General features: G+C 48.1%; 2 protein-coding genes across 2 annotated transcripts; both read left to right on the forward strand.

Annotated features, from left to right (window-relative positions):
* Positions 1–4,709: 4,709 nt before the first annotated feature.
* On the forward strand, positions 4,710–5,642 carry LOC310802290 (olfactory receptor 11H6-like; the record flags this gene model as incomplete). The annotated part of the gene is made up of 1 exon (XM_083666579.1): positions 4,710–5,642. The coding sequence occupies one exon, from the start codon at positions 4,710–4,712 to the stop codon at positions 5,640–5,642; it is 933 nt and encodes a 310-aa protein (XP_083522705.1).
* Positions 5,643–13,246: 7,604 nt separating this feature from the next.
* On the forward strand, positions 13,247–14,143 carry LOC310802291 (olfactory receptor 10J4-like; the record flags this gene model as incomplete). Its single annotated transcript, XM_083666580.1, has 1 exon — positions 13,247–14,143. One exon carries the CDS (start codon positions 13,247–13,249, stop codon positions 14,141–14,143), a length of 897 nt encoding a protein of 298 aa, XP_083522706.1.
* Positions 14,144–14,665: the final 522 nt, after the last annotated feature.

A 14,665-nucleotide genomic window follows, 5' to 3' on the forward strand; every position in this document is an offset into this window, starting at 1 on the left:
AACCAAGTACTGGACTCCTCGACCCCTGCGACGCACGTCCAGCAGCCGCCGGACAGTGTAGGCTGAGTGGTCATCGATCATCCAGGGTGGGGGGGGGCAGGTGGAGGCGGAGACAGAGGGCTGGACGAAACGGGCTTAATCTGTGACACATGGGAGGTGGGGTGAACACAAAGAAAGGGAGGGACAAACGGACAGCACAGTTGACAATAGACTCAATAACATACGGAACAACAAAACAGGGAACCAACTTCCTGGCCTCCACTCTGAGGGGCAGATCCTTGGCCAATGACATACCTTCTGGCCTGGGGTGTATTTAGGAGCTGGGGTGCAATGACGGTTGGCCTGTGTCTGGGAGCCACCAAAACTGTTGCTGGAGGAATGCCATCGTCCGAATAATCCCTGGATGGCACGTGAGGTGAGTGGAGTGAGCCCACTTGAGAACCTGGGAATGGACAGGGTCAAGAACAAACAAGCAATTGGGGGGGCCGTTACCTGGGTCAGGTTGCTGGTTCTGGACTTGCCTGACCCATGACTCAACTCCCAGTTGAGGGTGGCGACAAAACAGGTGGGTGGTAAGATGGGACCAGGTTCCGTAGTCCTTTCCTCCACAGAATATAGCCGGGACAGGGTGTCAGGTTTGCCATTGCGGGAGCCAGGGCGATAAATCAGGGCGATAATTTGAAACGGCCAAAAAACAACGCCCACTTCGCTTGCCGTGCGTTCAGTCACTTAGCTGACTGGAGATAGACAAGGTTCCGGTGGTCAGTCCAAACAATGAAGGGCTGGTTAGCTCCCTCCAGCCAATGTCGCCACTCCTCTAATGTCATCTTTACAGCGAGCAGCTCCCAGTTGCCAACGTTGTAGTTTCTCTCAGGGGGGGACAGTTTGCAGGAAAAGAACGCACATGGGTGAAGTTTATTGTCCTTAGGGGACCGATGTGAAAGGGCCGCACCTACCACAGTGTCAGAAGCATCCGTTTCCACCACAAACTGCAGGGCCGGATCAGGTTGGATGAGGACTGGGGCGAAGACAAAACAGCGCTTTAACTCTGTGAGGGCGGCCTCAGCCTCAGGTGTCCACCGAAAGGGAGGAGGTGGAGGTGAGGGCTGTGAGAGGGTCCGCGATGCGGCTGTAATTTCGAATGAATCCCTGATAAAAATTTGAAAAACTAAGAAACGTTGATGCTCTTTCAGATTCGTAGGGTTTGGCCACTCCACCACGGCGGACATTTTAGCCGGGTCCATTTGAACTTGCCCCGGGGTGATGATGTAACCCAGGAACGACACCTTGGAAACGTGAAACTCGCACTTCTCCGCCTTCACAAATAATTTATTCTCCAGCAGGCGCTGGAGAACTTGGCGCAAAAGTTCCTTGTGCTCAGCGAGGGACTAGAAAAAATCGAAATGGTTGAGCAGGTCACAGAGAACGTCGTTTACCAGGGCTTGAAAAACTGCGGGGGCGTTGGTTAACCCAAACGGCATGACCAAATACTCAAACTGACCAAGGGGGGGGGGGGGGGGGTTGAAAGCAGTTTTCCACTTGTCCCCCTACGGAATGCGCACCAGATGGTAGGCATTGCGCAGATCCAACTTAGTGAAGATGGTGGCACCATGGAGAGGAGCGAAAGCAGAGCTGATTAGAGGTTAATTTTTATGGTGATGTTGTTAAGGCCTCGGAAATCAATACATGGACACAGTGAACCATCTTTCTTCCCCACAAAGAAAAATCCCACGCCCACCAGTGATGAAGAGGGGCAGATGATTCCAGCGGAGAGAGAGTCCCGGATGTATTTCTCCATCGCCTCCCGTTCCAGATGGGAGATGTTGTATAATCGACCACTGGGCAGGGAGGCGCCAGGCAGGAGGCTGATGGTGCAGTCATAGGGACAGTGGGGCGGCAGGGACATTGCGCGGTGCTTACTAAACACTGGCGCAAGGTCGTGATATTCCTGTGGGACAGGGGATAAATCACTGACCTCTGGCAGGAGCAGTGGGTGAGACACAGCAGCGGCAGGGGCCAAGAGTAAACAATGTGAGTGGCAGAAATTGCTCCATGAACTCACCTGGCCCGAGGCCCAATCCAGCTGTGGGTTATGCTCGCATAACCAGGGATACCCGAGCACCAACGGAGAGTGGGAGCAGTCGAATATGTGGAGGCTGATCATCTCCTGATGATTTCCTGATATGCAGGGAGACTGGAACTGTTTTGTGGGTGACCAGGGCGAGGGACATACCATTAAGACCTTTGGCCTCAAGAGGACAGTCCAAGGGCACGGTCTCAATACCCAGTTGTTCCGCGACCTTTCTATCCAAAAAATTCTCATCAGCCCCACTATCAATAAAGGCCAAGAGAGTAATGGACTGCGCACGCCACTCGAGGGTGGCCTTGATCTGGGGGCAAGAGAATGGGGAACAGGTGGCTCGGCTTGTCTCGGTGGCGAGTACCGTGGAATCCGTGAAGGGAACGGGATGGTCGGCTGGGATCACTACTTCGCTCACGGATTTGATTATCCAGCCAGATGGCGAGGGCGATCATCGTTCCAGCCGCTCTCAGCGGCGAGAGTCCGGAATTCTATGGCCAAGTCTGCCACACTGCAGAACTCCTGACAGAGAGAGAAAAGAGGAGGCCCATGCGAGAGCCTTTCCTTTAAGTGACCCAATCAAAAAGGCGATTTGGGCTTGGTCAGACGAATAGGTGTGGGCCTGCTGTTTGAATACAAAGGAGCATTGAACGAAAATTGCCCAACAGGACCCCAATTCATCGGCGTAACGCTCGGGCGCAGGGAAAACGGCTCCTGATTAACCAGGAGTGAAATAGGGGCCGGACTAGTGGCGGGGGAAGGCGTCGGCTCCCGTAGACTCATGGAGATGCCCAACAGGGCCTGTTCTTGTCTCTCCAAGTGAGCCTCTTGGGCGGCACAGGTCTGGCGGAGAAACTCCTCTGTAATGGAGATTGTCTCCAGGGCTTGAGAGTGGCGGCTCAACACTGCGCCTTGGTTTGCGAGCGCTTGCCGGAAAGCCTCTGTGTCTGCTGGGTTTGTTGACATGGCCAGTTCGTACTGTCAAGTATCAGAACTAGTGAACCCAAGTGCAGCACACAGAGTCGGGACACAGGTATAAAATAATATAGATATTTAATAAGGAACAAAACAGGGAAAGGGTAACGGGGTGACTGGGTACGCAGGTGGGCAGGGAGGCAGAGCAGACAGGGCAGGAGGGCAGGGCAAGCAAGGAAGGCAGGTGAGTAGATCAGGCAGTGGTCGGTACACCGGTTCAGCCTAGCCCAGGAGGTGGACCCCCCGGACGTGTCTTCGTTCCACCGTCAGCCCGATCCCGAGTCCTGGAGTGGGGGCACACCAGCAAATTCGCCTGTCACCCGGGGGTGAGACGGACTCTGTCTTTTATCCACCGGGAATTCTGGTGGCCCGCCATGGAGGCGGACACCTGGGAGTACGTTGCCACCTGCACCATCATATTATTATTAGTAGTAGTAGTAGTATTATTTATTATTATTTACTATTAAATACACAATGCTCATCACTTTAGGAGCAATGCTCATCATTAGAAGTCTTGTCTAAATATTTTAACATACTGTCATGCTTTGAGTTATGGTAGCTTAAACTATTATTCTCTCATATTGTAGCCTAGAAAGGTCGCTTTATCCAAGAGCAATTACAATCCTCTTGATATAAGAATACTCACAGGAGGCGAAGGATATGCACGACAACCAGTTGTTCTGTTTATCTCTGGTTTACTGATAATAATTAGGTGTATAACAATACAGGATGGCAGCTAGCTTCAACATTATGGGATAACATCCACCGTATTGTAGAGCAAGAAGCAAACCATTAGATTGTCAAACAAGGTACTCGACATACAACGGATAGGGAAATTTAGCAAAATATAGAATTGGTCAGGGGTGTCCGAAGAGAGAAAATAGATTTTTGCCTATCTGTCTCTGGTTCTCTTGGCTGCCTCTTTAATACGTGCATGCAGAAACACAACAGCTAATGTCTGACACTGCAAGTCCATTTCAAGGGGTTATATTATTATTACGGAGGATATTGTTGAACTGAATTTCACCTCAGTGGCTAGAGGTGACAGATTTCCAACAGACTTATGCACAGCACCTTAGTGTTAACCCAGTAAGGCCCTCAATATCCCTCAACAACAGCAACCTATATCTAGCCTAACCAAATACTAACCCTAACCACAACAACCTAGCCTAACCATGTACTAACCCTAACCAAAACCACAACAACCTAGCCTAACCAAATACTAATCTGGTCAGAACTCCCTACTGCAGGGACACCATGTGCCAATCAAACATGTTCTTTACCAAGGGCCCAGTTCATTGGAGTACATTTGAGACTAAATTCAGATCACTGATTGGACCCCCTGAATTCCCAGCTCAACCAGCCCATGTGTTTCTGCAGCAAGAGAGCTTATAAAATAGCCATGTGCACAGAGAATGTTCTCTAGACACACCTGGATGGAACCACCACCTGAACCACACTGCACCGGGTCATTATTTTTTACCTTACCATTGTACCACATGATATTTTGTATGGTTTACTTAACTTTACTTAACACTAGTAACACCTGTTACCTTATCCAAGATGGAAACATGTATGGGTAAGGGTTAAAATTCAATTCTTAGAATGAGAAATATATTTTGTCTGTAGTTCTGATTGTTAAGGTATACACTCAATGGACAATATTTCCACCATTACAGTGTTTACACTCTCTGGGTTAAATGAGACGATGGTCCACAGAGTCACACTCTTCACTCTGTCTTTACTGTGCTACTGTGCAATTGTTCTAGTAAATATTGCTCTCATTGTGACCATCATTGTGGATAAAACCCTCCATGAGCCCATGTACATACTCCTGTGCAATTTGTGCATCAATGGACTTTATGGGACAGCAGGCTTCTACCCCAAATTTCTGCTGGATCTACTGTCTCATCCTCATGTGATCTCTTATGCAGGATGCCTCATTCAGGCCTTTGTAATATATTCCTCTGCCTGCTGTGACTTCTCTATTTTAACAGTGATGGCATATGACAGGTATGTGGCAATATGTAAACCACTGGAGTATCACTCTGTTATGACTAACCAGAGGGTTGCTCAGTTCCTTGCATTCTCCTGGATTAGTTGTATGTGTTTTTTCTCCACTGGTTATACATTGACTTCTAGACTACGGTTATGTGGTTCACACATACAGAAACTCTACTGTGATAATTGGTCTATAGTTAAACTGTCTTGCTTTTCAACCACAACTAGCAATGTAGTTGGATACTTTGTTGTATTACTCTATTTTGGGCATGTCCTTTTCATTGTGGGTTCTTATATGTATCTGATCAGAACATGCTTACGGTCCATTGAGGACAGAGGAAAGTTCATGCAGACATGCGTGCCACATTTACTGTCATTACTCAATGTCACAGTTGCCTTGCTTTTTGATGTAATGTACACTCGATATGGTTCCAGAGATTTACCACAAAGCCTTCAGAACTTCCTGGCCTTAGAATTTCTAATTGTTCCTCCAATTCTCAACCCCCTCATTTATGGGCTGAAACTGACTCAAGTTAGAAACAGAATATTGGGTTTATGTGTGAAAAAGGACAGAGTGAGGAGATAGAAACTGAATATTGCGTGCCACAATAAAGATAAAAGGTATGAAAAATAAGGAAATGTGATGATTGTGTTAAAGAATATAAAATCACACTCATCACATCATTTAATTACCAGGTCATGCTAGATACTATAGGAGACTAACAACTTTCATCAAATGGTATGTACAGTAATATCCACTGTTTTTGGAATGAGGGCTGTCACTGTTTAATATTAAACACTGTTTAATTATTGTGCGTCTGCAAAATGTCTACATGCAAAGATTTACCACAAAGCCTTCGGAACTTTTTGGCATTGGAATATCTAATTGTTCCTCCAATCCCCTCATTTATGGGCTTAAACTGACTCAAGTTAGAAACAGAATACTGAGAAACGACAGAGTGAGATGTGGAACTTGACCAGGGGATCATCAGCAATCCTAAATTACCAAACTGAAAGCAACCAGATAAATGGATAGCCTAAATCCCATAATGATGCTCTACAATATAATAAAAAAAAAACATAATATCAAATCAAATTTAATCACATGTATGCAATTCAGAGATTTGAAAATGGTGCTCAAAATATAAAAACGACCAAATTGTCCTGCTGCAAAATGTTTAGTCTATGAAATAGAACACAAGTTTCCATTTGGAGATAGTGATCATTTTGAAAATGATAATTTTGTTTTGTCCAAAGTGCTATCTAGATGCTGACTTTTCAATTGGCAGATATTACTGAAGGATCGGGGAAAAGTGGTCATAGATCAACTTAAGAGTTTGGCGCCCCTGCAGCCATTGAAAGTAAATAAAGGCCTAGAATATAGAAGCAGGGCTTTAGTGATTTTGACTTTGGTGTACTATTGCTCTGTTTGACATATTTTACTTCAACAATGTAGTTAACTTTTGATAATAGAACACAGCTTTCTTTGTCTGTGAGGGTGAAGTCATATGCAGGTGTCCAGCATTAATTAGAGAAGAGTTTTACTCCTTAATGTTATCTTGTGGGACCTGGAAAGGTCGTGGTCCGCAGAACATGGCACAGGGCAAGATAAGACATGGTGAAGAGGTCACTCATTATTTGGTCAAGGTCTCACCTCTGCACGTGACTTCATACCCTGCAAGAAATTGATGTGAACAGCTCACTGTTGATTTGAAACCCAAAACCTGTTACGGTGTTGTAATATGATGATTTTGACTCCTCCCATTTGAAAATACCAATCAGTGCAATGCTAAATCTGAGGTAGAACCAGGTATAACACAGCACTTGTGTGAAATCCCACCTCAAATTCAACGCCGCCTGCCAGCACCACTTGTAGATTTAGCCTTTTGCTTTAGTTCCACGTAAACAAAGGGTTGTTAATATTTACAGTGGTATTATGCTCATTCAGGCACTGTGGAACTATTGTCACCTAGCATTTTCCAGTTTAGCCTCGCCTTGAGTGTGTTCTCCAAAAACTGACAATTTGCTGGTTTAAGCTAAACCTAAATCGACTCTGTGATATCAATCATGCCTTTAGCTGATTCGCACTGAAAGTTTGCGGTATCAAATTATTTCTACATTTCCAGAATAAGAAGCGCACTGACAGTCAAATTCATTTGAATTCTGACATTGCCACTGTGAGGATATTTCCATGTTTTTGGGACCAATAGGCTAATTATGCTTAATTGAATCTTTTTACGTGTGCTGTGTTTTACCACACGTTTCAAAACAAGAATGTAAAGAGGGAAAACGTCAATAGTGCTCACTTACCTATTGTGGGGGGACATGCAGCGTTCGGCCTGTAGAGGGAGCTACAGGACCGTGGCCAGGGTGACGTCAGCGAGGCTCCGTTGCACACCTGTTGCAAATGAAGCCTCGTTGACTAGATGGTTTAAGATGTGTGTGCCTCGGCGTTCGAGAGGAAGGACGGCGACTGAAAAGTTGCCGAGGTTTTGGAGGGCTGAAAAGCCAAGCGATTACTGACTTTATGAATAAACGGGACCTTTCCCTCACTACACCACTGCGTCTGCCTCTGTGTACAATGGACATCTTTACAGTGGCGCCCAACGTCGGGCACAGAGGCATTAAGCGCGGCCATCGGAGGGATGGCCCTCATACTAGAGCGGCAGGCTCAACTCCAGCACGAGCAGCAATCCGCAAAGGGAGAGATGGCGACGGCGAGGGCTGAGGACCGTGCCCTCCTCCGGGAGCTCATCAGGGCCATCAAAGCGGGACCGGCGCCCGGGTCGCCACAAGGTCCCCCCAAGGTCCCCCCAAGGTACACCTCCAGAAGATGGGGGACGTGGACGACCCGGAGGCGTTCCTGGCGGTGTTCGAGGGGACAGCGAGGATCTCGGGGTGGCCGGACGGCGAGTGGGCGTACCATCTGCTGCCCCTCCTGTCGAGGCGCAGCTCGCTGCCCACAGCCTGCCAACGGCCGCCCAGCGGGACTATCCCTCCCTCGCCCGGGCGATTCGGGACCACCTGGGCCTCACCCTGGAGGAACACCGTCGCCGGTTCCGGGCCCTGACGATGGAGGAGGGGAGCCGGCCCTTTGCCTACGCCCAGTGGCTGCGGGACAGCGCGCAGCGGTGGCTGGACCCAGGGAACAGCTTGGCGGAGGAGGTCGGGGACCGGGTGGTGTTGGAGCACTTCCTCACGGGGCTCCCGGACCGCCGCCTGGGTCCAGTACCACCGTCCCCAGGATCTTGCGGCTGCCGTTACCTTGGCGGAGGACCATCTCTCCCTCTCGCCGCAGGAGATTTAATTAAGCATAATTAGCCTATTGGTGCTGCTGCCAGAGGAGGAGAGGCCGGCGTCCGCCCCGAGGACGAGATGGCAGGGACAGGCATGTCGAGAACCAGCCCTGGCCCCACAGGAAGCACCCCGAGTGACAGGGGGGGTGTGTTGGCGATGCGGACGGCCGGGCCATGTACGGGCGGAGTGCCCAGCGAGGGAGGTGGGGCAGGTCGTCCGCATCGGCGACATACCGGGCCTTCCCCCCGGACCATGCAGTCCATGATCCAGGAGCGCCTGGTTCAACCGGGGGCATTGTTAAAGGCATCGAGGGTGTTGGTGAAGTGTGTGCATGGGGACATTCACGAATATCCTGTGGTCGCGATCGAAATTCATTTTGAAGGGAAAAAGCATAGTGTACAGGCGGCGGTTAGCCCGCGCCTCACGCATCCCCTTATTCTGGGTGTAGATTGGGAGGGGTTTCCTCAAGCGGCAAAGCGGGCTACCGGGGTGCGTGCACGGCAGAGAGGGAGGTGTGAGGCGTGTAATGATCTCTGTGCCTCGCGACACTGCCGAGGAGCCGGAGCCGGCGGGGGGGTCTCAACCCGAGATTTCCCTGCCGAACTATCCACTGCTAGGTGACTTCCCCCTCCAGCAGTCTCGTGACGAGACCCTACGATCGGCCTATGACCAAGTGATAGCGACTGATGGTACTTTGGTACGGCCAGACACAGTACGCGCCCACCCCTATTTCGCGATTATCAGCGACAGGTTGTACCGAGTAAGTCGTGACTCACATAGCCAGGAGGAAGTAACCCAGTTGTTGGTTCCCCGTAGCCACCGGGAAATGGTCTTCCAGGCGGCTCATTTCAACCCCATGGCGGGCCATTTAGGGTATGATAAGACACTAAACCGTATAATGGCTCGATTTTATTGGCCGGGAATTCGGGCAGAGGTGCGTAGGTGGTACGCTTCTTGTCGTGAATGTCAGTTGGTAAATCCCCCAGCCATTCCACGGGCCCCCTTGCGGCCCTTACCATTGGTCGAGAACCCATTCGACCGCATAGCCATGGATATTATCGGGCCATATGATCGGTGTACACAGGGATATCGATTTGTGTTGGTCTTGATAGATTACGCAACCCGATACCCCGAGGCAATACCGCTGCTCAATATCTCTGCCAGGAGTGTAGCGCAGGCATTGTTTCAAGTAATCTCCCGCGTGGGAATCCCGAAAGAGATTTTCACCGATCAGGGCACTAATTTTATGTCACGCACCCTCAAAGAACTGTATGGCTTGTTGAACATCAAGGCGGTTCGAACCAGTGTCTACCACCCGGCCACTGATGGCCTTTGTGAGAGGTTCAATCGGACCTTGAAGTCAATGATCCGGAAGTTTGTACACGAGGATAGTCGGAATTGGCATAAATGGCTAGATCCCCTGCTGTTTGCGGTACGGGAAGTCCCCCAAGCTTCCACCGGGTTTTCCCCGTTTGAATTACTCTACGGGCGTAAGCCCCGGGGTGTCCTAGACCTTCTTAAAGAAAATTGGGAGGAAGGGTCTAGCGACAGTAAAAGTGAGATTCAATACGTCCTGGACTTGCGCACAAAACTCCACGCCCTAGGGGTTATCTCACGCGAGCATTTGCTGCAAGCCCAGGAGCGTCAAAAGCGCCTATACGACAGGGGAACTAACCTGCGAGAATTTACACCGGGAGACAAGGTGCTCGTACTGTTACCCATCTCCAGCACGAAATTACTCGCGAAGTGGCAAGGGCCGTTTGTGGTCACACGTCGCATGGGGGACATGGATTATGAAGTAGTACGCTCGGACCAGGGGGATAGCTTGCAGGTGTATCACGTAAATCTCCTCAAAAAATGGAACGACGTGGTCACTGTTGCTCTGGCTACAATAATTCCAGAGAGAGATGAGTTCGGTCCGGAAGTCCCAAAATCAAAAGTTAGCACTCCGGTCGGTATTGATAACCATCTCTCTGCTACCCAGGCCACGGACGTTGCAGATTTGCAAGCTAAGTTCGCCGACGTGTTCTCTCCCCTGCCCGGTCGGACTGCGCTTATCGACCACCATATAGAAAGGCAGCCGGGTTTAACGGTGTGCACGCGTCCCTATAGGTTGCCGGTACACAAACGAGACATTGTGTGCAGGGAATTGGAAGCCATGCTGGAGCTGGGTGTGGTCGAGGAGTCCCGCAGTGACTGGTGTAGCCCCATCGTGCTTGTCAACAAGCCGGATGGGGCTATACGGTTCTGTGTGGATTATAGATGGGTTAATGCGGTCTCCAAGTTCGATGCCTATCCGATGCCCCGGGTTGACGAGCTCTTGGACCGGCTTGGCACGGCCAAATATTTCACGACATTGGATTGCACGAAGGGATACTGGCAGATTCCACTCTCGCCGGTATCCCGGGAGAAACCTGCATTCTCCACTCCGCTCGGGCTATTCCAGTTCACGGTGCTCCCTTTCCACGGTGCTCCCAGTTCACTTTTCAGCGCCTCATGGACCGCATTCTGCGGCCGCACTCTGCCTATGCTGTGGCCTACCTGGATGACATTGTCATTCACAGTGACACCTGGGCGCAGCATGTGCAGAGTGTGGCTGCTGTTCTGCGGTCCCTGAGGCAGGCGGGGCTGACGGCCAACCCAAAGAAGTGCGTGATCGGGCGGAGGGAGATCCGGTATCTGGGGTACCACTTGGGTCGGGGGGAGGTGCGGCCGCAGATTGAAAAGACTGCGGCCATCGCCGCCTCTCCGCGGCCCAAGACGAAGAAGGAGGTGAGGGCCTTCCTGGGGCTGGCTGGCTATTACCGGCAGTTCGTGCCGGGATTTTCAGAGCTGGCCAGTCCCTTGACGGACCTCACCCGGAAGGGTGCCCCGGATCCGGTCCAATGGTCGGGCCAGTGCCAGGGGTAGTTCGAGGCCCTTAAGGGAGCTCTTTGTGGAGAAACGGTCCTGTATCCGTCTGATTTTAACCTCCCTTTCTCCCTACAGATGGACGCGTCGGATAGAGGCCTGGGAGCAGTGCTGACCCAGCGGGTGGAGGGGGCTGACCGGCCGGTGCTGTACCTGAGCCGCAAACTATCGGAGAGGGAGGGCCGGTACAGCACGGTAGAGAAGGAGTGCCTGGCCATCAAGTGGGCGGTCGGCGTCCTCCGCTACTACCTGCTGGGTCGCGCTTTTACCCTCTATTCCGACCATGCTCCCCTCCAGTGGCTCCACTGCATGAAGGATGTGAACGCGAGGATCACCCGGTGGTATCTCGCGTTGCAGCCCTTCAAATTTTCGGTCATGCACAGACCGGGGGCGCAGATGGTCGTGGCAGACTTCCTCTCCCGTGCAGGGGGGGGGGAGTAGGTTGTCAGCCGTCGTGTCCCCGGCCTGTGTCGGGCGGTGGGGATATGTGCGGGGACATGCAGCGTTCGGCCTGTAGAGAGAGCTACAGGACCGTGGCCAGGGTGATGTCAGCGAGGCTCCGTTGCACACCTGTTGCAAATGAAGCCTCGTTGACTAGATGGTTTAAGATGTGTGTGCCTCGGCGTTCGAGAGGAAGGACGGCGACTGAAAAGTTGCCGAGGTTTTGGAGGGCTGAAAAGCCAAGCGATTACTGACTTTATGAATAAACGGGACCTTTCCCTCACTACACCACTGCGTCTTCCTCTGTGTACAATGGACATCGTTACACCTATACAACAAATAGGTTATTAAAAAATGTTCCTCTCGCAATATAATTTCAAAGCTGATTGTCAATAAAGGTGTGAATGACATCATTTCAAAGGTGAGAATTATCCTACATCCTTTTCATAGGGATTACTTGTTTGAATTAATGAGCAACTAAAAAGTGTCCCCGATCTAATGGATTTACAGGAGAGCAAAACAGAATCAAATCATTGTGATTTAAATCTTACTGTACAGAGTGCAGTTCTGACTATGCTAAGCTAGCTGTCAGAGCAATAGCCCCTATAAGTCAGATTTGTATCTAGGGGTTCAGGTCCTCAAGGTTTACAAGCCAACTTTGTTTGCTACTCAATGACAGTTTGGTGCACAACAATTGAAAAACAGCAAAATGTCAATGTTACAATTCTCCTGTGGGTTCTCGTCACTGAAGTCACAAAGGAGAAGATGAGGAGGATAAAAGACATTCACTTCATCACACAGCAGTGTGGCTGCAGATGTGACAACAACACAAGCAGGTAATCTGAACATTCCCTGAATGGTCTGAAGGCTACTTGGTGTGTATCTATGGTGATAATATATTTATAATACAGAGTACAGCATTTACATAATAGGTTTGAAAAAATGGGAGTGTATTTTCATTATTTACTGTACATAACATTTAGATCATGATATTCTTTGAATATTAGTCAATTTTAGGGTTTGTTATACAAGGTATGCAAAGAAAATTAAATTGATTGTTAATTTGTTACTTTCATAATTTTGTTTGATTGATTTAGCAAAAAAAATCATATCTCAATTCCCAAGACCTACCCGAGGGTTAGTTATAATAAAGTGGAAGTTAGCGGAATCTAAAGTGACATTCAAGGGACAAAAATACAAATTTGTCAGATGCTTTCAGACATCAGAGGTAGTGTAATGTCAATGCAAGTCCACATCCAAATATGTTGGAAAGATGTGATTTTAACAGGGGTTTAGTAACCAATGATGAGGGATTATGATGCATCTGACAAACTTACATTTTGAGTGTAATGTCCCTTTAAGTCCCTTTATGATCAATCAGCTGCTACAGGAGCAGGTCTATGTTGCAGCCCTGCATGCCTCTCCTTTACACAGTAGAGAAGCCACTATTCACCAATGTTTTCTCTCTAACCATTTCCCAGCTCAGCACCACTCCTGGCTCACATGGAAAATGAAACTTATCCATTCTATTTCTATTTCACCATGTTTGAGGACCAGGGATTCTCCAGATACATATTCTTCATGTTGTCACTAGTTCTGTATGTTGCCATTCTAGCTTCCAATGTTGTCATAATACTGGTTGTATTTCTAGAGAGCTCACTGCATGAGCCTATGTATTTTTTCATTTCATGTCTCTCAATCAATTCTCTCTATGGCTCTGCTGGTTTCTTCCCGAGATTCATGATGGATCTCCTCTCTGACACTCACTTGATATCCCGTCCTGGTTGTTTCATACAAATATACATCATTTATACTTACGCATCATATGAATTCACTGTTTTAACTATTATGGCTTATGACAGATATGTTGCAATATCTAAACCATTACATTACCACAGCATAATGAATTTAAAAGCAGTTAGTCTCTTAATAGCCTTTGCCTGGATCTACCCAGTTTTCACTATTGGATTTGTCCTGTTCTTATCCAGTAGGCTACCGTTGTGTGGGAATAAATTAGCAAGAGTATTTTGCACAAACTGGCCTGTCGTGCAGCTCTCATGCGTTGACACTAAACTAAATAATACTGTAGGATTGTTTATGACTGCAACTACAATCTTCCTACCATTGGGTTTCGTTTTATATACTTATTTAAGAATTATACTTGTTTGTAAGAAAAGCTCCTCAGAGTTCAGAGGCAAGGCATTACAAACATGTTTACCTCATATTGTTACATTTGTTAACTATTCAATAACCCTGTTTTGTGAACTGACTCTAAGTCGTTATGACGCTGATGAACTAAATCCATTGGTGGTTGTGATTTTATCAATTGAGTTCTTAGTTGTTCCACCAATTTTGAATCCTCTTGTTTATGGTCTAAATCTACCGCAAATCCGAAGATTATTTTTGAGATTCTTACCGTCACACAAAATGGATTCTTAACTATCTTTGATATTTTTCTCACTTGTTAATCAATGTAGTGTGATGTATTTGAAGGTTTTGAAGATTTCGCTAATCTTATGTCAGAGACTCTGGGTATTGAGTTCTGTAATGCCAAAATAAAATTTATCTGTGATGTATTTTTAACTGGTATGGCATAATGTGAAAAGTAAATACTGGGGACCACTTGCAACAAACATGTGTTACTGTAACTTCCTTGGTTTCTTACCAGGGCAGTGTTGCCTGGATAGTTTAAGACTGAACCCAGTGGCAATGAAAATATGTGTGAAAACATTACCTGTGCAGCTCAAGGTTTAATCCCACTTCAACGTACCACTTTCAGGTAATGTTGGAGGGAGAGTAATGGATGGTAATTACAAATAAATAAAGGTTATTTATTTGTAATTTGTTATGTATTTATTCGCACACATAAATGAATTATAACACAGTGTAAGGATAACATGGATTAGATAGGTAGATACATAGATAGTTACTATAATGTTAGAAGGCAAGACTTATTTACAA

The sequence above is a fragment of the Argentina silus genome (assembly GCF_951799395.1).
Source record: "Argentina silus genome assembly, chromosome: 3".
NCBI lineage: Eukaryota > Metazoa > Chordata > Actinopteri > Argentiniformes > Argentinidae > Argentina > Argentina silus.